The 23,670-nt window shown below is 41.0% G+C and overlaps 1 protein-coding gene across 1 annotated transcript in view; it reads right to left on the bottom strand.

The window, feature by feature from the left end:
* Positions 1–2,039: 2,039 nt before the first annotated feature.
* TFCP2L1 (transcription factor CP2 like 1) overlaps positions 2,040–23,670 on the bottom strand; it is a 38,381-nt gene continuing 16,750 nt past the window's right edge. The window contains exons 3-15 of the mRNA XM_061464489.1: positions 21,330–21,406; positions 19,638–19,743; positions 19,262–19,368; positions 18,513–18,665; positions 17,507–17,617; positions 15,677–15,768; positions 14,256–14,304; positions 14,066–14,159; positions 13,049–13,139; positions 12,259–12,359; positions 11,128–11,270; positions 8,990–9,041; positions 2,040–8,547 (exon numbers count right to left, since the gene is read on the bottom strand). Of these exons, the coding sequence (XP_061320473.1) occupies positions 8,510–8,547; positions 8,990–9,041; positions 11,128–11,270; positions 12,259–12,359; positions 13,049–13,139; positions 14,066–14,159; positions 14,256–14,304; positions 15,677–15,768; positions 17,507–17,617; positions 18,513–18,665; positions 19,262–19,368; positions 19,638–19,743; positions 21,330–21,406 (1,214 nt within the window). The 3' untranslated portion in view covers positions 2,040–8,509. The remainder of the gene's footprint in view (positions 8,548–8,989; positions 9,042–11,127; positions 11,271–12,258; positions 12,360–13,048; positions 13,140–14,065; positions 14,160–14,255; positions 14,305–15,676; positions 15,769–17,506; positions 17,618–18,512; positions 18,666–19,261; positions 19,369–19,637; positions 19,744–21,329; positions 21,407–23,670) is intronic.

Below are 23,670 nucleotides of genomic sequence, written 5' to 3' on the forward strand. Positions count from 1 at the left end.
CTCCATCCTCCTGTCTTGTGACCTGAAAGGAGTCATTTACAATAACCTCCCTTCCCGTGGGACCAAAGACCAAGTTCATGATACCCTTGTACTCAATTAAGGTGAAACAACACAAACCAACCAGTTTTATGATTTATTAATACAAGGCATATGGTTAGATATAACTCAGTAATGATTACTTTAACTGGATCAGTAAGTTCCATCCCACACACTTTTACTTAGATCAAGTCAATATTCAATAAAAAAGAGAGGAGAGAAAAAGAGAAAGAGAGAGAGAGAAGTACCACCACCTGTGAATGCAGTGACATCTCACTGATCTTCTTCACCCAGGGTCTCACTGGTGGTGGGAGCTCTCCTTCTGACCTGAGCTTTTATGTCCATGTTCTTTTGGGGTGTCATCCATAATTCACATACAAGGTGTAGAGAGGTGTGACTATGACAATGATGGGCATAGTTGAGTGAGCACATGCACAGTTCCAAAGCTGGGGTTCCCCAAGGGCCCTCTAGGTGGACAGACCTCCAGGTGGTCGTTGTCCCTTACACCCTGGTGTCTGCTTTTGGGCTCCGTCCTGAGTCAACTCATCCGTGACTCATCCTTTCACATTCCTGTGGAGGCTTATCAGCTTCAAACAAAAGGGTCAAAACAAACCTATCTACATAGTTATTTTCTTCGTTTATGCTCAAGGCCTCCCATGGTCAAATGCAAATGGTGCCTGAGACATGCCCAGTTTCCTGTCTCTGATTCACACTATGGAACATAAACGGTGTTTGAGACAAGCTCAATGTCCAGGTTCTCACATCCTGAAAGCCCCAGGGATGGCCCCTGCAACTGGCAGCCATCATAGAGCCATACAGCCATGGTGGCCTCACACACTCCATCAAGTCTTGAGGACTGCCAATGCCAGCCTTAGGCTCTTGAGTGCCAGCTAACATCCTATCATCATGGCATGACATGCCCAGCTCCCCTGGCTGCTGCCTGCAAGTGGATTTGAACCTATTCTGAAGCTAAAGATCCTGTATTAAATCTCAACAGCTCTGTGAGACATGATACTGCCTAATCATGCACAGAGCAGCTGAACACTTCAAGAATACCAGGCTTCAGATAGCTGGACTTCTACTTCCAGAGAAAATTTAAGCTAACAGAAATTAGGGATGACTGAGTCACCAGCAGGGAAAAATAATCAGTTCTCATCCACCTCCCTCTAGATATCTGTGCCCTAATACTTTGTATACGAACTGATAAATACAGAAACACATGCTGCATTTTCGTTTTGTGATTCAAACACTTCTTCAGCAAAAGAAAGTAGCTGAAATTGCTCCTGAGGTCAATTTAAATTAAATTAAGCAGCACCTTTACATGGTAGTACATGCATTCTCACTCCTTTGCCTTAATGGGAAGTTTGGCTGCTGGAAAATACTATTTGCAAACTGGGCCCCATTTCCTCCAACTGGAAAATGACACCAAACATCTATCAATCTCCTGAACATGTGTGTTATTAGATCTATGGCTTAAACCTTAGAGGATACTGAAGTTCTTCCAGCCAAACCATTGTGAATGCTTCATGTACAAACCTCACTGCCTCTTCTGCAGTGTGTGTCTAACAGCTGCTAAATGGGACAGAGCATTGCTACCAGAACGGACTTTTTTGCTCATCTCTGATGTCACAGAGGACCAGCCTCTGAAATTCCTGTGTCCTCTGATCACTGCAAGACCAAAGCCAGCTATCATTTGACAGAGTTTGTGCTCTCCCTGAAGCGTATGCCCATTGTCATGGCTTCTGCAAGAATTAGGCATTTCTCCTCATGCCTTGAACTGGATTAAATATGAACTGGTCACTGCATTGTGCTGCAGAGAAATGAAGTCAGTCCCAACACAAAGAAAAAGCTGCAGGACATCTGGCTACAGCAGATGTTCCCCCGCTAGCACTTTACAAACTCCTACTGATTGTAGGAGGGTGCCCAGCACCTTACAGCATCAGCCAATGTCAAGGCTCTTCTGCACCCATCCATGCCAAGCAAAGCAGAGACGAAACCCATGCTTCTTACAAACAGGTTTATTTGCATTTTGACTGGAGCACAGATTCTAGATACAGATTTCTTCTGCACAACAGTACAAGAGCCAGTGCAAAATATGCTTTTTTCTTTATTCATGTACAAAAAAAAAACCCCAAACCCAACAAACGAAATGACAAAGAGTGTGGCAGTATTTACTCACAACTGGTACGCCTCAACCTCCAACCAAACCACCTCCGCTTGCCCTCGCCCATCATGCCAACTTCGTGGTCAGCATCACCTGTCTCTAATGGCTGCATTGTCAGTGAAGAGATGTAACTCCCCTAGCCCTTTGAAAGATAAACATTCACCCCAAGCAAACTGGGGACAACAGCAGGCTACTTAAAAGAGTTGGACACACCAGCTGCCCATCAATGCATCCCCCCCCCCCCCTCCCCCCCGGGAACAGAAGAATTTGAGGAAGTGGCAAAAAAAAACACCAAAAAACCCAAAACAAAACAAAAGGTACAAATCAGAAAAGCACAAAAAAATAGGCACCAGCTTAACCCATTTGTTAAAGAGAGACAAGGACTTTAAGACACACTTCCAATCTGACTTCTTATATTCACCCACAGTAGTGATGATGAAGGTCAAACACTCCCCATTTTGAGTACCCTGTGCTGTCAAACAGGTTATAATCTCAGGAAAATATTTCTATTAGAAGCATAAAATTAAACCACTTCATGACTGGAGGAGAAAGAGAAGCTACAGCCTAAATATAAGCATTTCTTTGAAAACAGTCGAAACCAAAACCAGTCACAGACAAAAGAACACCTGCCCCAGTCATCCACCAGATGATTGTTAGAATTACAGCCAATGCTTAAGCAATACAACATTGAGCTAGGAAAGTCATCATATGGTTGTTCTGCTTAGGGAGTAGCTCTTACTAGTTTACAAAGCGTTGGGCAATCTATTTCTTTAACTAATTTTCAGAAGCTGCAATATAGAACTGCAGTGTTAGTGCAGGAATATGCCTGTATTCACCAAGGGCTGGGATTTATATTGCAGAAACTCATCAAATTTGCATCACTTCAAGTGTACCATGTCCAAATCACCTAAAGTCATTATGGACTTTTAGGTATGTACCCAAGGAATCGCTGGATTTCAAAGCTTGATCAACCAGAGTCTTTTACATTGAACTGCAATTAAACAAAGCAGAGTACCAGTTAAAGCTGAAGACCACAAGTACTCAGCAGATATATGTGTTGATACAGTACAGTATGTATGTGTGTATATATATATATGCATAAATATGTATATGTTACATTATAAGGAGAGTCCCATTCAGGACTTCTCAACTGCAAAAATCCTTTTACCACCTCCAAGTCTTGAAACTTCAGCCCTTTAAATTTCACACCAAAACAATGAGAACTCCCATACTTTCCAGATTGAATTAGTATTTCAGTTTTAGCCAATCTACCAAGCAGGGCCATCTGAAAGAACAGCAGCTTTTGTTTTAGTAACACCAGTCCTGCCACCTCAGGCAGATTATTTGCCCCTTCCCTGGCCTGTAGTTGTGTATCATGGGTGTTTCTATGAGTTCTCAGACCATCACCAGAGTCATACTGACTTACACCAGTTTACTCAGTTGTCAGAGGAAATGCCACAGGTATGGTTGTTCAGCCTGGAGAAAAGAAGTCTCAGAAAAGACCTTACAGCAGTATTCCAATACCTAAAGGGGGCCTACAAGAAAGCTGGAGAGGAGCGTTTTACAAGGACACGTAGTGACAGAACAAGGGGGAATGGCTTTAAGATGACAGAGGGGAAAATTTAGATTAGACATTCGGAAAAAATTCTTCACTGTGAGGGTTGAGACACACTGGAACAGGCTGCCCAGAAAAGTCATGGATGCCCCATCCCTGGAAGTGTTCAAGGACAGGCTGGATGCAGCCTTGAGCAACTTGGTCTAGTGAGAGGTGTCCCTGCCCATGGAAGGGGAGTTGGAACAAGATGAGCTTTAAGGCCCCTTCCAATCGAAACCACTCTGTGAGTATGTGATTCTATAATTTATGAAATTATTTCAACCAGCCAGTATAGATCTGATAAAAACTCAGGTTTATACTCTGTGGTACTGGCTGAAGTCAGAACTGGTTTTAATCATGTTAATGGTTCTTCCTTTTAATCCCTAACAAGCCCACTTCTACGCACAGTGGCTGTCATCATACAGACAGCCTCAGAGCTGGACAGTTTGAGACACCATGCTAATCATTGTAATCCTAAACCCCAACTTTATACAGGTCTGTTGTATGAAATTCACACATGGAGCAGAAAAAAAGTCTTATTTAAATCACTTTGAGCAAGTGTTACTTTCAAAAAAAAAAAAGAAATAGGAGCAACAACAACAAGAAAAGCAAGAATAAATGTAACAGGCACTTAAGAGCAAAGTAAATGCAAAACCCTTTTGGACATTTAGATGAGGGGGAGATATTTATCTCCCTTATCTTTATCTTATCTAGAATTTATACATCTAGCACAGACTAATAATTTGTGCTTCCTCCAGTCTCAAGGAGAGAAAAGATGCCTTCTGGAGGCTGTCACATCCTCAAATAGGGCAAATGAGTCTCTCCAGGGATGGCAGACTCTCTGTAACCATGGAGAAAGTCAAAGATTACCTGCACTTACACAGGTGAGACAAGTCTCTCTCTCACTCCTCACATAAGCCACTAAAATAAAATCTGACGGTTTTGCTTGGATCCTGCACGGACAAACTCACCAACTCCAAGAGGGCAAGGGTTTGCTTTTATGTTTTTGGGAGCCAGAGTGGAAGGTTTATTGGCAGTCCAATTTTACACCAGTGTTGCTCTGACCACTTGCTCTAACGGCTCAGTCATGATGGCTCATGGCCAATTTGCCCACTGGTTAGGCAGCAACATGCAACAAGGGCAAAGGGTGAAACATGTTCCCCTAACTCCTAGAGATGAATCTCAGCCTACACTTTCCTCAGTGGGGGAACCAGAGGGGAAGGTGCTGATCTCCTCTCTCTGGTGACCAGTGATAGGACTTGAGGGAATGGAAAGAAGCTGCGTCAGGACAAATTCAGATTGGACATTAGGAAAAGGTTCTTCACCAAGATGGTGGTTGATCACTGGAGCAGGCTCCCCAGGGAAGTGGTCAGCCTATCAAAATTCAAGGAGCATCTGTACAACGCTCTTAGTCATATTGTTTAGTTTTAGGTAGTCCTGCAAGGAGCATGGAGTTGGATGCAATGATCCTTATGGGTCCTTTCTGACTCAAGATGTGCCATGATTCTAAGTTGAAATAAATCAACATTCTCCTAGACACCAAACTAGCTGTGCTGTGTCTTCATGGACACGTATCTTACTTGACCACTATCATCTAAATTTCTGCTGGGACTACAGAAGTTCAAAAAGGACTAGAGCTACTCTGTCAAGTAAGCACAGGTCTTACACACACATTAAAGTTATACAGCTTTACAAATGAGCTAATACAGATAAAACAGTAGAGCCCACATAGGACAATATTTATAATCTATGGGATCGTTTACTCTGTTACACCTTCTTACAGCATAGAGAGAACAATATATATTGTCAAATTCACACTTATATCAGTATAAAATTATTTTATCTTAAAAAATCTAACTATAAAAAGGCCATATTGGAGAGGTTTTTTTGTTCAAAATTAATCAAGCAAGTGCGACTGTAACACTGTGGGGACTTATGCATATAATTCCTTCCGGGCAAGATTTTTTTAAATAATCAAGAACAAATTATTTTTTTTTTAATAGGCAAATAGTTCTTCGTCCCTACCTCTGGGAGCAAGGCTACCTCTACTCCTTCTTCACACTGCTATGTGTCGGTATTGCTGCATTCCCTAAATTACAGGGCTAGCACATATAAGTGCATGCAGTACAGGCTACACTCTTGGCAACTCCAAGGTCTTTTTTTAAGCCTTTCTTATCAGGTTAGATTTACCTCCCTCAGTTGCTTCCAACAACAGCCATGCCATGTATTAGACCAGCACTACAAAACAGGAATTGAAAAAGCACAGCCAACATACGTATTCCAAAGCATTTTCCACAAAATAAATCAAAAGCTCCTGGTACACAGGGGCATGTTGGTCCCAACTACTCACAAAACCAGCTGGAATTTATTCCCTGTTTTGGAAGACACCTGGAACTGTGTTGCCACAACTTGGATGCTTCAGTGCCCAGGCCCAGGAGCTCACCCCTCCACACGCATGGCAGTAAAGAGCAGGCTGCAAAGCTACAGAGGTGACACAGGGACCTAGAAAGGGTTGACATTGACGTGGCATCACCTTCCTCTCAAAAAGATGGCATTTCCCATCCTCCACAAAGGCATTTCTTCCCTCAAAGCTCTCCCCAGCCTCACTGGCTGATCTGCTTTCTCTGTCAGGAGACCACTTACCACAACCTCCTCCCCTATGCAACCTGGTCCTCAACCAAGAAGCCCAAGCTTCTTCACTTCAGGGGGAGGGAACTGCCATGGCCCAAAGCCTAGGCATCTTTTTTGGAGAAACACTACAATTCAAGGAGCATCCAGAACAGCCAAGCAAGATCGTGCCTAAGTAGGCCCTGTTATTCAATTAGCTGAGTTGGCCAAAGGTTTTCCCATTGTAACATGATTTTTCTATTCCAGTATTATTTTTGGTGTAAAAATAATAATAAAAAAAAAATCAGTGGGGATGGGTGGGGTTTTTTTTTGCGCAAAACTCGGTGCTTTTAATGAAAAAAAAGGTTGCTTTTCTCAATATTTTGCTGTTTATTTCTGTTGGGAAAGCTTGAAACACATCATTTCTGTCAGAAAAATATCAGTCCGTGTTTGTCCGAATTCCTCCAGTGTCAGCTGGGAGCTGTAATTCATGAGCTTCATGTCCCCTTCTTTCCCAGAAGGCTGGGCTCCTGGGCACCCCTCCAGCCTTCATGACGCATTCCCCCTTTTACTAACCCTTGGTAAGAGCATCATGGGATCTGTAACCCAGCCAAAGAGCTGGACCCCAAGGGAAACACAACGCACAAGGCACTTGAATGGTAATTTCTGAGGTCTGCAACAGTAGCTCTAACTGATGCTGCTTTAAGGGCCAAATGGTTTTAATTAAATGTTTCCATTTCAAAAGGCATTTTCCAGCTGACAATTTCTCATTTTTTGAAAAATTTCTGTTCCAGGAAACTTCTTGGTATTTCAGCTTTCCGTCTCAATTCAGGATAAAATTAAACGTTCAAGTATCAAAAATTCAATGCTATATGGACACACAGTTTGGGAAACAGCCTTATTAATTAGCTACCAAAAGTAAAATGACTCCATCTATGCAAGAAGGGTGTGATCCAGTTTGCCTCTGACATCAGTGGAAGCCGCTTTTTCAGCTTAGTGGAGCTTGGATGGAATCCCAAACGTCCAAGGAAGGGTGGAGTTGACCATAGTTGCAGATATTGGAAATGGGAGTCAAGAGTGAAACAGCAGAAATACAAGAAGCAGCAACTAAGATAATCTGCTACCTGGACTCAGTCAAAACTCAGTTTTACTTACTTTAGTGAGTAGCAGAAGGAAAAAAAAAATCATTAAGATTATAAAACCTATTTCCCAGTTACAGTAAAGATAGCAATTAATCAGCACTTTTTAGAGTAGGATAAATCCATAGTATGAACGGGCCATGAACTCTATAACTTCCAACATTCAAAACATTTCCTCAGAAAACCTTCATATACTCCATTGAGAGAGACTATTCTAAAGCTAAAGATATCATATGGTACTGAACAACTTGCCACAGGTTGGCTGCCATCCCTTGAACCCTGCAGAATTGTTCTGCTGGATGAGTGTAACAGAAACTGTCGGGGGGACCAAGGTCTCTGAACTTTGATCACATCCACAGGTGAAGAATAGCTAAGAGCGGGCTCTCAGGGTTGACATTCTGGGTAAGGACTGGACACCAAATCCATCCTCTGCATTGCTCAATCTGGCTTTGGATGTAGCCCCAGACCTTCCACCTCAAAGAGTAAAAGAGAAGCCCCAGGGAGCCTGTGTCAATCAGCAACAGGGTGTGTGTTGAAGGCAAGAGAGCGCTCAGAAGAGAAAATAAATCAATTCACCCAACCACGAGGGGTCTAGAAATTGGGTTTTGTTTATCTTTCATTTCCCTTTAGTACAAGGCAGATGTTTCTAAGTAATAAGCAGAAACCTCAACAATTTTTAAGACTGAAGAGGAAGGGAAGGAGGAAGAAACATGTACAAGTTTTGAGGATGTTTTCAGCTCCAGCTTATTAAAAAAAAAAATTAAAAAAAAACCCCACCAAACAAAAAAGTAAACCACACACCACCAGAAATGTGTATCTGTAATAGTAGGTTTTTCCTTAGGCTGTTTGGTAATTCTTAGTTCACAGGAGCATTTTATCCAGAAGGTTCTTCATGTTTCCAGTCTAGGTTGTAGAAATCTCAGTGAGGCACTAAATTTTAGGCTGTTAAAGTCTTTCTGTGCAGCACGGTCATTTTAAAATGATGTGGTAGCCATCATTGCTTTCAGCTGTAACAAAGAAATGCAAAGCATTTTTTCATTGCTTTCTGAAAACAGCACAGAGCTCCAGATTTCTTCTTAGGTAGTTTGCAATAGTTTGTGACCTTGTTCTACAACCCACTCATGAAAATCAATATTGAACATCTAGGTCAAAGCATTTACATTAAAAAATACAGCATACTAACAGTCACCTTTTACGATTTTACTTGAGGGCTTTCTGCCCTTTTATGTCAGTGTTATCAATGGATTTATGAAAGTTTTATAAGTGTAACTGAAGAAAACATAGATTCATCAGTATATCATAGTGTAAACTGATGCAACACCTTTCCTTACACTAAATTAGACTACTTATCTTTTCAAGGTAACAGCACCAATTTTGTAATAACATTTAGTGCAATCGAAAGGAGAAATTATCTTTAGAGCCACATGTAATAGCAACAGCAACACATACCTTTTAATGTGCTGATAACAAAACAAGATTCATCTTGGAAGTTTTGCACCATCTGAAGGGCAGAAGCAAAAAAAGCCAACATAAGAGCAATTACATTCAAGTTTCCTTCAGTGCCAGTATAGACTTTAGAGGAGAGGTATCAAACAACATTTGGTGTCCAGTCCTAGAGAGTCCTGAGTAACCCTGCCTGTAAGATTACTAAAGTACATGACTGATTAAGATCCTTGCAGCTGCTAATGTGTTTAAGAGAAGCACATATTAAAGTGCTTGCCTGGAACTGATCTAGCTTGTTCAGCATTTTACCACCCTCTTTGCAGCTCTTGACCCTTTAAGCTCTTATACCACTAGGTTAGTCTATTTAGGACCATGCTCTTAATTGCCTTCAGTGAAGCTATACTAGTTTAGGCTGGATGAAGACAGTCCATCTCCTAAAATACACATATAGCTGAACAATGAAGCTCAGCTGAGCTTACATTAGCATCTGAAATACTACTCAGAGGTGGTCAACACTGAGAAATGGACTCCTTGTTGAATAAAGGCAAATTGCTACTGAAAAGCCATCTCAGCAGCATCCACCTGGATATTTTTACTAGATATTAGTCAAAATGTGCTTGCAGGAATCATTTACCTGTTTGTATTTTGTTGAGGCACAGGAATCTTAATGAAACTGCTAGGAGAGTCAAGGCAGATCATGGGAAGCAAGATAAGTATCTAAAGTGATTTGAGTTAGTCATGATAAAACTAGATTTTCAGAACACGTGCAGGTTCTAGTGAGGCCCCTAACTAAAAAGGTAAGTTAAAAGATTCAGCTAACTTCAGATCCAAACTGAAATGCTCATTGAAGCTTCATCTTTAGTCAATACACTCTCTCACCTTAGAGTAGTTGTGTGGAACAGGACATAAATTACCTTCAGGGGTGTTTCAGACAGTTGAAGCAGATGTTGGACACCTAACTTTGGAGGGGAGGTGACCAGAACCTCTCTGATAAGCTCAGAAAATCCAGCTTTAAGCAAAAGCCTTTTTCTAACTATTGAATACCATTCAAGTAAAGCACTTTCCAGTGTAAGTTCTCACACCAAATATCCTTTTCAACTTAGACTAACCTCTCTATTCTCTTTGGGTTTAACATTCACCCCCTGCTCTTGCAAATCGAACTTCACTGGCCAGTCTGTGCCTAATGATGCATGAAGTACATTCATAGAGTGCCTCATTTTTTGCACTATAGTACTAGAACAAGAAAAAATATTAAAAAAGCAATATACATTGTTAATAATTGACTTAAATACTTAAAGCCTTATACCCAGACTGGTTCAGGCAATTCCCCTACCAAGAGTTGCCTCCAAGCACTTTACATCCATAAAGCATCAGGGTTTCAGATTTAATCAGGCTGAAACAGCAAGGAGACTTTAGGAATAAGCATTACAGCCTTCGATTTAGGCTCCAGTTGAGACCTGCGCTCTGCTTCATTTGTTTTAACAATGTTTCTTATACATGAAGCTTCTTAAGTGATTCTGGTGCATGAATGAGTAAGTAATTTAGTAGGGAGGAAAAAGGAAGAAGGGCAACTCACTATTAACCTGCAAGTTAATGGATTGGACTAAATTAAGCCATCATGTAATGGGACACAAACAGCTAGCAGAGGTCCATTAAACTATAGTGTGCACTTACATAGCACTGACTCTGACCCAGTGGCTGTAATCACTGGCCAAGACGGAAGACTAACTGCCCTACAGATTTTCAAACCTGCCTTTTTGAGGGAAGAAGAAAATTAAATTGAAATTAAATATCCTATTTAATTTTAAAGGTTCTTGGTTTAGATTCTTGCTCCAAATTTGTTTCAGTAGTCAACATGAAGAGGAAATGAATTATTTTGTTCTGTTTTGTTAAAAAAAAGCCAAAACAACAAGCAAAAAAACCCAACCACAACAAAAAATGCAAACACTCTTTTACAAAGCAATGATCTTAAAAACACACCAAAATCAATGATATGCATGAATGATTTAAGTATTTGCCTTAACTTGTCAGGATTAGTAACTGCTAAGCTTCCTTGAAGATTCATTCCCTAATTTAAAAGGCCATTCTAACTTCAAGAAGTCAGACAACTGTTACAGTTCTGACAGTTTACATTAACCCCTTACCTCATTGCTCACTAATACATGGATCCCTGTGGGTCCCTGCCGATAGATTCGATTTATCTGCTGTGGAGAAATGCTGTACAAGTTTGCAATCTTCTCTATTAATTCCAGCGTGGTCAGTTCTTCCAAGAAGATTGCATGATATACTGCAACAAGTTGAAAGTAATTACAGAGTTATAATTACAGAATAGCAACTACAGATAACACCAAGATGCTCCATATCAACAACCAAATGGGTTTAAGATCAAGGTTCAAATCCTGACAGTAGATACATAAGTTTATTACCTTTAAAGCAGCCCCCAAATATCAAGCTTGATGATTTGTAAAAAAATACCCAGTATTTGGATGCCATGGAAAAATAAAGCACGTTACTTTTGCCCAGAGGAAAACACAGGCACTAATGACAACATGTATCATGGGGCACCAAATAAACCCTCTCACAAAAATGTTAATTTTTTTTATAATCTACTTTTATTGGTTTTGACATTTTAAAGTAGATCCAATTAAATAGTAAAACAAATGATATTATGTTATAAAAAAGTAGTATTTCATTAGATGCTATCCCACTGATCCCATAGGCACAAACTAAAGACTACAATGTATCAAATAACTGTAGATGACAGCATTAAGTTTTAAATCCAACACAAATGGTAGAAACAACGAAGTAGAAAAGCTGTGCCTAGTTTATACTATGTGTAAGAACTAAGGACAATCTCTGTTCTCATTTGATCATACACCGCATCATGAGGGACAGTTAAGGTCAGTGAGTCTCCAAAAGCTTTGAACTTTCAAGAATTAGAGCCTCACTTTAAGACCTTACATTTCCCAGAATATTTTCAAACAAGCCATAATCTTTAGCAAATTGTGGATGGGGGGTTAGTTTTTAATGCTATGGTCCCTATTAAGAACTCAGAGATTTTGCTAGAGCATTCTGCAGATAGCTTATAAATTTGGTCTGTTCCTGAGACAAGATGGTACCAGTTGGAATCTGTAGCCCTGAAACTAACTGGAGTGGCAGAGCTGAGATAAACAGGACCTCTTTAAACAGCAAGCTGTCCCACACAGAAGCTCAGGTAGAAAGCAACATTCTCACCAGGTTAAGTGTTTTAACAAAGTCTATACATAAAAACTTACCACAAAGACTGCTATCTCCATTTTCTCGTTTTTGGTGGAGATGGGACCTGTTTTGCTCTGGTTCTTGACAGACATAAATTGTCATTTTTGGCCTTACATTTCTATGGGTTATTAAAAAAACAGCAGTAAGTTATTTAGTAGATCTAAAATTGTTCCAGTCAGCTATTAAGCAATGAGAAATGGAATCATTCAATCTGTGCATAAATAACCAGCTAAGAGGTAGTCTGAATGCTGGGGACTACATGTCTTAGGGGGCCTAGCCAGAGCCCACTGGGAGGTGGTGGGACAGAGCAGAGCGCCTAAATCTCATCAGGATCAAATAAGAATAAAAAGTTTACAACACTTGCCAAGCAGCTCATCATACCTGCCTTTACTGATTTGAATCCTGCCCAGCTGTAAAATTTAAGATGTTATTGCAATAAAAGTAAGTTTAGGAGTCATTTGAGACTCCAGAGGTTGGTTTGTTCATTGATTGTTACCTGTGATGGAGATGCAACACAGCGTATTGTAGGCTGTGTTTCATATAAAGTGGAGGGAAGCTATGAGGTGGTAGCATATCAGATCCAGCACTGGAGATCCACATTATGCTGCTTCATTTCAGCAACATGTCTGAGCTGTGCTTGGGTTTGAATACCATTGTGATCTCCATCCTCTCAGATGACCTCTCTGAAGTATTAAAAGGAAGTCTAAATGCTACAGCTCCAGGATTAACTTCTAGTTAAGACTGAAATTACCAGAGGATGCTGCCATAACAAAAAAAAAAAAAAAAAAGGAAGGAAGAAGTACAAACCTTCCTTTGATTGCATTAAAGAGCCGAATTCCATCAGCAGGCCCACAGATTTGAACAAAATCTTCTTTGGACATCTTCAGTAAGTCAGCACCTACATATTTCAAATTGATTTTTTTTCAGAAGTTAAGCAAATCTTAGCTTCCAAATTGTGTGTATGGGCAGCAGGAAAAGGCCAGGAGGAGAGAATTCACAAAGCTAAATCAGAGAGATCTCCTTAGAGAGTAGCAGATTGAGAGAGGTGTACAATGCAAATCAACCACTGTGCAGAGTGATAGAAGCTGCTAGAAGAGCAGCCCTGCACTGAAAGATACTCTAGCCAAGTCAGAGACAAGCTAGATGTTTAACACTGGCCATTAAATGCCCAGTTTTCTCTGCCTGCCATATTCACAAGGTTATTTAACCATAGGAGTGTAGAACAGTTAGGGTTGGAAAGGACGTTAAGATCATTTAGTTCCAACCCCCCTGCTGCAAGTCAGAAAGAGGCTCTTCAAGGTTTCAACATCTTTAAAATTTCCCCCTTCCACCATTTTACTGCTGTGTATAACTATCTAATGGGAGGGTACAGTGAAGATGGAGCTGAATGAAGATGGAGCCAGACGCTTCTGAAAGGTGCACAGGGACAGAATGAGAGGCAGCAGACAGAACATGGGAAACACTTCTTCACTGTGACAGTAGTCAAGTATTTGAAGAGGTTGCTTGGAGAGATTGTGAAATTTCCAACCTGGGAGATACTCAAATGCAACTGTACAAGACCCTGGACTTACTTCAAGCAGGGTAGCACTTAATGAACTTAAAAAGTCCCTTCCATCTCAAATTATTCTCTTCCATCTTTACTTATTCTATATTTCTACAAACTGTTGTGGCAAATGCTAACAAATCTAAGAACAAAAGAACAACCACACTGGATCAGACCAGTGATCCCACAAACAGTGGCCAGCAGCAGATGCTCTTGATGCGAAGCCTGAGCTGCCCTTACAAAAGAGAACAAAGACAAAATGATTGACTGTTTAAACTCACCCGAAAAACTTGAGAAGAGTCTACAGAATGGAGAGAACCTATTACGATGAAGCCACTGCTGGGCATCTTGAATAGAAGCAGAAGGAAGGAGATGCTACATTGCAAAAAGAATAAGAAGGTCTTGAAATGAACTGTTCACCAGTGTCCTAAAAAAGAAAAGCACCACATTAACATGATCTCAAGTACTTACATCATTGCTGGGAGGCAGGAGCTCCACTTGGTGGGTTGGAGAACTGTTGCTAAAAAAAATTATGCAAAGTTGGAAGAGAAAAAAAACACATTATTTTAAATTTCACATAGCAGTGTCCACCCTTTTCCCCCTCTTCCATTTAACTCAACCGTCACAAATTACACAGCAACTTGGCTTTTTCCTCTATCAGATTTTTAAAAATGTGTCCAAAGTCTGGACAAAAAGAAAAAATAATGAAAAAAACCCCAAACCCCAGCTCATGCCTTTCGTTGGTCAGTTGAGGTCCTACCCAGTTTACTGACCTCATTCAAACTTTTCCATACTGGTGGCTTACTAATGTGACACCATCTAAGCATGAAAGTTGTGACCTACAGAGTGGCTGAACTCAAAATTTCTACAAGCCAGAAATCCCTTAGCTAAATCCACTGTCTAATAGTGCTTCATCACAAAAAATTAATAAAGGACCTTATAACTCAACCCTGGTGTTATCTTAAACATAGGAAATTGCAATTTAACTATATTACATAAAACCACGTTTCTATTAAACCCTCCTAAGACATAGACAGAACTTCAACTGATCAAATCCCGAAGAATTAATCATCTAGCAGTGGAAGAAAATGCTTAACAGATCCTTCTACTAACACCAATTTTTCTCATTTCAGTGTTTGTCTTTATGCATAGGTTGAAGTTGCTCACTGAAAATTCATGATACAACACTGATTAATAAACTGTGCAGGAAGGCAACAAGGCTGCAAAGTCCTAGAGGAGGAAAAGAAAGGCCCATGCCAAATTCCTAGGGACAAGTATGTCACAGGGAGGACTCAGAAGTACCAAGGGACCCTGCCGTTTATTTCTGTCATCAGCTATCATGTTGGGTGCTTCAGGACCACTAAAACTGTTTCTTTATGATTGCTACATTAATGAATTAAATATGCCTCCTTTTAGTAATGTGTTCTAGAATGCCTTCTCAAAACTCAGGCTGTTTTGTCACAGACAGGGTTCCTTTATTCCCATTCAACTGGGAATCCAGCACTCCAAACTACCTCAAGACAGAAAGGAAGGCTGAAAGACTTTAACACTATTGTCAGAAAACAGTGGGAAATGCTGGTACAGGGCATCGTGTGTTCTCTGAAGAACAGAAGAATAAGAAAGGAAATTTATAGCAGGAATTGTCCTGGTGACCCTCTGAAGCTCACCTCCCAGCCACCACATAAGCAGTGGACATAAAAACAGTACTGTGCATTACAGAGAATTCCTGGATGGAAGGTCTTAAAATGCTTAGTGGTAAGTATTTTCCCCTTCCTAGGAAGGGTGGCCCTTGACCTATTCTTCCAGGGTATGAAATGCATGGGCACACAAACAGCATCCACGCAACACTACGATATCAACAAGAAATATAAAAGCATTTATTTGTTACATACCCATCTCCAAGGTTGAAGCTGTTGGGAGAACTGTTGTAACTTGGAGATGGAGCATTGTTCATTTGATAAGGCACATCTGGCCAGGGAGAGCACTGTTGGAAGAAAAGTAGTGGGGATACTTTCGTAAGGATGGAAATAAAGGATTCGATTCTCCTCTAACACCACATTCATGCTGTTGCCACGCCACTAACTTCAGCTCATCGCTCCTGCTGAGAGAAGGAGACAGGCCATGGATTTTCTACACTGCTCTCCAAGCGGGCTGTCAGGGGCCAGATTGATTCCAGTTGTGCATTCCACATTTCCCTCATTTCACAAAGCCTGTCCCCAAATAACACTGGGCCAAAATGTGCACAGCTGTAAGTCAGGGCAACGCCAGTAAGTCAGTGCAGACGGAAGGCAGCAATGATACAGAAATACCCCTGGTCTCAATTATACATCCCTAATTAAATCCAGGGAAGAGTGACAAATATGCTCCAGAGGCAGTGCTTCAGGTTAGTACCAGTGAAAGAGCAGAATTCAAACCAGTCTGCTAAAACCTCTGGCTATTAGCTGAAGAGCTCAAGTTAAAAATGGGTATTATATGGAGAAAATTTGAGAGAGACAGACATAAAACTGCTAAAAGCCTTCACAAATATAGGTCAAATTCCATATTCCATTACAGTACTATAAAACCAGAGCAACCCAGCTAGAATTGGTGACTCTGTTCTGAATTTAAGCCACTGTAATCAGCAGGAGAAATTTAGCCCTGTGGAACACCCCGCCATCAAGAGCTCAAGAAAATGCTCTGTAGTATCCTTGTTTGCAAGGATAAAAAAAACAACAAATGTAGCTTTGGAGTTTTATCATCTAGCAAATATTTTATCATCTCATGAGCACTAGCAAATATTTAACTCTTTAGCAACCCACATTTCCTCATGCAATATGTCAAAGTGCATCAGAGCTCACAGGGAGAGTTTGGGATCTGCCAACTCAGTAGAATTAGGTCTGTGTACACAAGAGCCTTGCTAACAACCACCATGTTGAATTAGAAAACATGTTGGTTGCTCCTTGCAATGTGAGGAAAACTGAGTGGGAAGAACCAGAGCTCACAAACAGGAAGTTTATTTAAATTAAGAAAACCTCTGTTTTTTAGAAGTTCAGCAAGCCACTTCAAAAAACAGAAGAACTAAATCAAACAACAACACATCTGCACAGGTTGAAGGAACAGCACTTTCAAACCACTCTCTTGAGTCCTGTTGCTTAGTAATTCTGCAGCCTGGGGTAAGCTTATATATACATCTTAGAATCTTAGTAATGGCAGGCAGGAGTAAAAACACACACATCTCCACCCCAAATCCATCAGAATATAAGACATCCAAGATATGCCTAGAATACAAGCCAGAATCTTCTGAGATCTTGTACATAACAGTAGCTTCACACGCACATTCACAGAAAAACAAACTAATAATTTAATCAGACACCCTATTCATCTACTCAAGTGCCCCATCTCCACCATAAGCTTTTGCCAGACAGCCTGAAGAAAATGCCTCATACAACTGGCATTTAAGCACCATGACAAGTGCCTGGGAGCACAGCACAAGATAGAGAAAATATTCCTTTTAAAGCTGGGCTGGTAAGGGTTGGTTTGCACCCTAAAACATAAGAAACTTTGGCATCTTTTATAAACTTCAACAGTGAGAGACATTTTGTAACCTCACTCTGCTCTCAATTTCAATCAGGTCTAGGCATACATGTCTCCACAAGACAATCTCCAGGGCTCAGTTAGACTGCATTTCCTCTCAAATCTATCTCCCAACATGCAGAAATAGTATGATGTCTAAAATGCTTTACCTCTGTGAGAATAGTTGTCTCATAGGAAGGCTGATACTTCTCTTTCTCTTGGGTGGTCTTCTTCTCCATTTTTTCCCTGTCAGTCTTCTGTTTTCTGTCTGCTCCTTTAGGCTATAAGCACAAGCACAAGCTTTCCCTTATGCCAAGTATTACAAGTTTGGAGACAGAGACCAACAGATTTCTTCTTTAATACATTCACAAAAGTGTCCTTCAGATTTGTGGGGACTCTAAATACAGAATAAGATCAGATCTGCATTTCCTAGACAAAAAAAATATAACGAAGCATCTCCACTGTTTCTGTAACATCCCCCATTAATGTCTATTGGGCCAAATAAGCTGACCACAGTCCTGAGATTTGGTATTACTCATTTCAGACCATGAGCTCCACGAGTTATGCACCTCAACTGGTATTTGTACCATCTCTCCAGGAACATGTAAGACACTGCTCACAGGAGCAAAACTGGAGCAGAAGATCCTTTGAGAAAACAGGCCTATGAAAAGTTTTTTGTTAAGTGTCTACACATGTGCCATGCCCAGATTAGGATCTTCAGAGATGCTTTCTCCCTGAATCTTTCTCTCCCCTAGTCAGCATGGAGAGGAACTCTGCTGTAACAAAAAAAAAAAGGGTATTTAAGGTCTCCAAAATCTCACTGTTCATGGAGGATTGAACAAAAAAATCTGGAGATGCCATAATGTCATCACTGCCTCAAAACACCAAAACACAGAGGATACCCTAAGCATCTCGGTATTTGTATAGTGTTCAAGGCATAACGGACTAGCATAAGTCTGGGTGCAGCACTTGGGTCATCTGAATTTAACTAGAATGGCTGTGTAGTTCTGTGTTTATATCACTTTGTGCGCAAGAGCCCTCTTTAAGATCTGAAGCATGCCCAGATAAAAGTCTGTTCTTTTACTCCACTATTTGCATCAATCCTACACAATTTAAAAACTATGCATGCTCCTGTGTCTTAACCTAGTTGACGACAAAGACAAAACTACCTCATACCTTGAACACTTTGATCTGGCAGCTTGCAGAATGCAAGTGTTCTGTGTATTCACCATTTTCATTTTGTTTAAATGTGTCGATTTGCACCCGGAAGGGCACACCTTTCTCTCCTCCATGTTTCCGTGGAGTAAATTCTGTGCTGATGCAATGTACCTGGCAAAACAAAAGCTGTGCTCATCTCTGGGGACAGTTGGAACCTGTGCAAACCTGAATTTCAGATTCTGCCTGAACATAAGGTATTGGCTCCTTCTGAGAAGCTAAGAGAGTCTGAAGAGTTCTGATGTTTTCATTTCTGCTCATCAGGACAAAACAATTAGAAGAACAAGCAGCTCAGAAAGAAACAGAGCATCAGGAAAAGCATCCTTTAACTTAAGTGAATCCCACACACAGATTAAAATCAGACAGTTGGCATTTGGGATGAGAAACACTCACAAAGGAAGAGAGCAAGCAAAACTAACAGGTTATGGACAATTTCCTCTAGACAAAGTTCATGTATATAAAGCAACATCATTCGTTAAAAAAGAAAAAAAGTCCTAAAATCCTAGCTGTAGTAAGTAGTACTCCAAAGCTAGCAAGTTGCTACCAAGTTGGTTTAGCAAGCAGCCTACAAATTAATTATACACAACTGTTTGTATATTATCATTAGCATCTTTCTTCTTTGTTTCCTGGTTACCTTAACTCTCCAGGTCTTTATAAGGACCTGATATCTCACCACTGTATTTACCACAGAAATATCAGTTCTCTCTTACCTGGATGAATGCTGAAGCTCTCTTTGATGGATCCCACAGAAATTCAACAGTATTCAACTGGGTTGGACTGGCCCTCGGATCCAAGATACCAACTGATAGTGGAATATCTGTAGAATAAAACCCCTAAAATTTTAAAAATATTAAATTGAAGAAGAGAAAGCATTTCCACACAACTAAAAGACGCATGTGAAAAGGCAAGCCACCAATGATACACCTATCTGGGACCTATAATGCTAGATCTCCTTCCCACCCAAAGGCATACAGGATTCCTAAGAGAATAGGATATAAAAACCTAAACACATATACAAATACTCCGTATGTCATTCAGCCTCTCACTTCCAAATGCTGCACAGGAACCATAATTAAATAGTCTCACCTATATCAAGGATGCGGTCCCCAGGCCGACTCCACCTCCAGCCCTCAAGCTGCTGATGCTCGGTGTACTGCAGGCGTCGATCGTGGAAAACTACACGAATTATGCTCTGTTGAGAAAAGACAGCAAGCTGAACAATGTGATCCAGAGGCCCTTCTCTTGAGATGACTGGTTTTCCAGAGTAGAAAGCAAAAGCTGATCTGTTATGTTTCTCATCCTTAGTCATGAGGAGAGTAGAGGGTCCACCTAAGAGACCCATCACCATGTTTTTCAGATTCCTAAGGGACCCCTGAGTGAGACAGCAACACCCTTTCCCCTTCACAGGGCATGTCTACACTGCATAGCGCAGCCCTGTACAGCTTTCTGGGATTTGGTCTGGAAGTGTAATAGCAATGTCCACCTAATCTTAGGTGCCATGCCACATAGACATCACTATACTGCCTCTAAACCCAAAATAGCTCACAAGGGGATAATATTTAATGTGTCTATACCATGCCCCAACCCCAGTATATCCCACTCTGATTAGCACATGTGAAAGCCAGCTCACCTGTCCCTGCACCAGTGGAGCTGACGTGCCCAGACACTTTGTCAGTGGGAATTAAACTTCATTCCAGCCATTAACAGCCAGTCATTGGATTTGCCCCAGTTAAAGTGTAGAATAGGAAAACTTCTGTAACAGGAGAATTTTCATCTCTGGTCTGCAATGGTGCAGCCATGTCAATAACTGGAGCAAAAAGCCTGGAATAAGGGCAATCCCAAGGGCAGACAAGTCCAAAGTACTCCTAACTAACATATTCTTTTGTATATTCAGAGTGCTACACTTGCATGAGTTAATGACCCGTTATGTTCCAGTTTCTCAAGTCCATGCTCCTCCTATGGGCTTCTGTATAAAATGAATAAGGAATTTTTGCAAATGAACCTGAGAAATGCCCAAATCAAACCCTCGCTCCAAGAAGCAAGCAAGCCACGGTGGGAACACCTGCAAAACTGGAATCCCGATCCACATGCTTCCTGACCTAGGCCAAAGACAAACAGAAAACTACCTAAACTTGGACAACATTTGAAATCCAGACTGGAATCCAAATTTTGCAACTAGTCCCAAAAGAAATCCTGAGGCAGAACAGCCAAGAATTGGGGAGAGGAAGGCTTGAACGTTGGGTCCAGAACCAAGATCCAGACCGAAGCTTTTGAATTTGAACTGTTTTGAGAGGGGGGAAAACAACAACAGAAAAAATCCCCCAAACCAAATGATCAAGTTCTGTATGTTCATAATTATGCCCATAAACAAAATAAACTGAAGCTATGCAAAATCTGCATCTCAGAACCATGTAAACATCAGGGTCCTCCGTTTGACTTGTAACAGCCCAGGCATGTTTCTGAGGTTACCAAGGGAGACAAGTCTGCCTCTCAGCAGTTTTGACCATGTTCGCCTCTGAACTTTGGGATTCCCCCAAACCCAGTATTCACAGTGAAACTCTGAGGCCCTGGTCACAAACAGAATAAAGGTTCCCCTGAAGCCCTGTAAAGCCAAGCTGCATAATCCCGTGAAACTAGCACTCAACAACTCTATCAGCCCTGCTCCCATTAAAAACAATGGCAAAGTATTTTCCATTGTCTCAGTGTGAGCAAGGTCAGGCTCTTCATTACAGGTTGTATGTAATAGCAGGAAGAAAAGAAATCTATATTTCTCCTTACCTTTACATATTTTGTGTTTAAATCTTGAAACTCTCCCAATTTCCTATTCTCAAGTAGACGGATTTCATAAGACTGACCTAGAGTTTAAGGAAACATTTCCAAGGTGTTTAATACGTTGTAGCAATGAGAGAGTCATGCTGGCATTTATGTGGCTGATAAAACATACGTTTGATCAGGGAAAGCTTATATTTGGTAACATAATGCATTTGACACAGTAATCAAGTAGGCACTAAAGCACAGCAGCAATCTGAGGGAAAGGTTTGTCTTTTGGCATCTAAAAGCTCTCAGTTAGGGCACTGATCTTAGTCTGTCTCCCAGGGCTGCTACAGTTTCCTGGTCATCCTTCAGAAAGTCATCAAGGTGTTTGAGACAGTTGTCCCCCTGTGTCACAACACTGTAACAGCACTGCCTTTGTTCGTCCTTTCTGCTGAAGCAATGGTTGTGTGAAGAGCTAGCTGGTGGCACAACAGGTCTAGGCACTATTCTGCAGAGGATAACAACTTGGGCAAAGTCTTGCCTTCTTTGGAGAAGAGTCAGGCCTGTAGGGTGTTCCAGTGAACCAGAAACACAAGATTTGTCCCATAAGACCTAGACCATGGCTGCCCAGAGCATAAATACCTTTTCAGACACACGTGTGGAAGCAGCAAGGGGTATTACAGCATGTGCAGGGACCAATTCCGGGAAGGGAATTCATATTCCAGCACCCACCACCACTCTCAGCATAGGAAATTTAGACTGTTCAGTAGAATTCATCTACTAATTTAGGAAATAACATCTCCCTCCAAGGCTGACAGCAGGCAAATGAGACTGACGTCTCAATACCTCATGCACAAATGGCTACGACAGTACAAAACCTCATTGTACAGGACCAACTCTTTACAACAAACTTACAGCCAGCCCAGAGGCAGGACAGGATTATTAGGATTAATGGAGTATATGTATACCTTATAGCTAGTTTTTCTTGTTCACCTTGCTATCTTCCCATTTACTGAAAAATACACAAGGTAGGATAAGGCAGGCCCTAAGAAGGAAATCAGTTTGGGTTTTCTAGCTCAACCAGTATCTCCGCAGAACTGGCCCTGCAGAAAACTGCAAAGCAGCTATATCTCCCTCTAAGCAGTTGCTACCAGCAGAGACAAAAAAATGCCACATTACTGGGTTGAGATCTAGAAATAGAAGATTTATGACAGCAGATATGTCAGAAGGGCATCACGTTTCAGGCAGATTCCCTTCTGGGAATCCCAGCTCTTCCGTTTGCCTGCATGAGTATGGACCATATCACTGGATCCCAGGAATAATTGTGCTTATTCAGCTGGCTGGGGGGGGGGGGGGGCAAATAAAGAGAGGAGAGGCCATACTGAAGCCCCAAATGTTTGCACAACACTCCTACTGATGTCAATAGGAGTTCTGCAAACAGGAAATGACCCATGAATCCAGCAAGTGGCTTAGGGGACAGGGAGAGGGGAGAACAAACCATATGAAGTGACAAATTAAGCACGGGAAACATGCACAGATTTTAACCCATCTCTTTGAGCATAAGTAAACCAAGATGACAACAGTGACCTTCCTTTGAAGATTACTGGACAGCAAAAGTGCATTTTGTAATTGACAGTCCCAAAATTGAGGTCTTACGTGCTTTAATTCAAGAGACTTTCTAATGTTCCCTCTGATACACACTAATATTTTTCTCTTGGCAATTTTTAGAGAGATTTACATATCTGCTCACATAATCAACACTGTCGCATTAGCATAAAAAAGATCAAGCTCCAATTCACAAAAATGGTTTTCCCTCATAGAATCATAAAATTGTTTAGCTTGGAAAAGACCCTTAAGATCACCAAATCCCACCGTTAACCTAGCACTGCCAAATCCACCACTAAACCATGTCCCCGAGTGGCACGTCTGTTGTACTATGTACCTGTGCATATCTTGTACCTGTGTACCTATATTGTATGAAGTACTTGGCTACTCAATGGCTCAGTGGGAATAGATTTCACCAGCTATAAAGCAATACAGTTCATTACCTCAAACAAAGGTACACAGACAAGCACCTCTTGCACTTACAGTTCATTCTCACACAAATACAAAGCTAATTAATCATTACAGAAAGTTAGTTTAGGATTTGAGACAATGAGCATCCAAGAGACAGTAAAACACATGTATGACTACTCACATGGTGTAACACAAACAGAGAAATTAAATGGCATGAGATGTGCTATAAAGGAAGGCAACGGTAGAAGCAGAAACACTGCCAGCCATTCAACAAGCATCTCAGAAATAAGCAGGGTTTTGGAACACCTTTTTTGCATTGATACACTCCTACTCTTTGGTCAGCCTTATT

Source organism: Pezoporus flaviventris, unplaced genomic scaffold (genome assembly GCF_033815535.1).
Source record: "Pezoporus flaviventris isolate CSIRO_AGI_PZ_B2104156 unplaced genomic scaffold, CSIRO_AGI_Pfla_v1 ptg000001l, whole genome shotgun sequence".
Classification (NCBI taxonomy): Eukaryota; Metazoa; Chordata; class Aves; order Psittaciformes; family Psittacidae; genus Pezoporus; species Pezoporus flaviventris.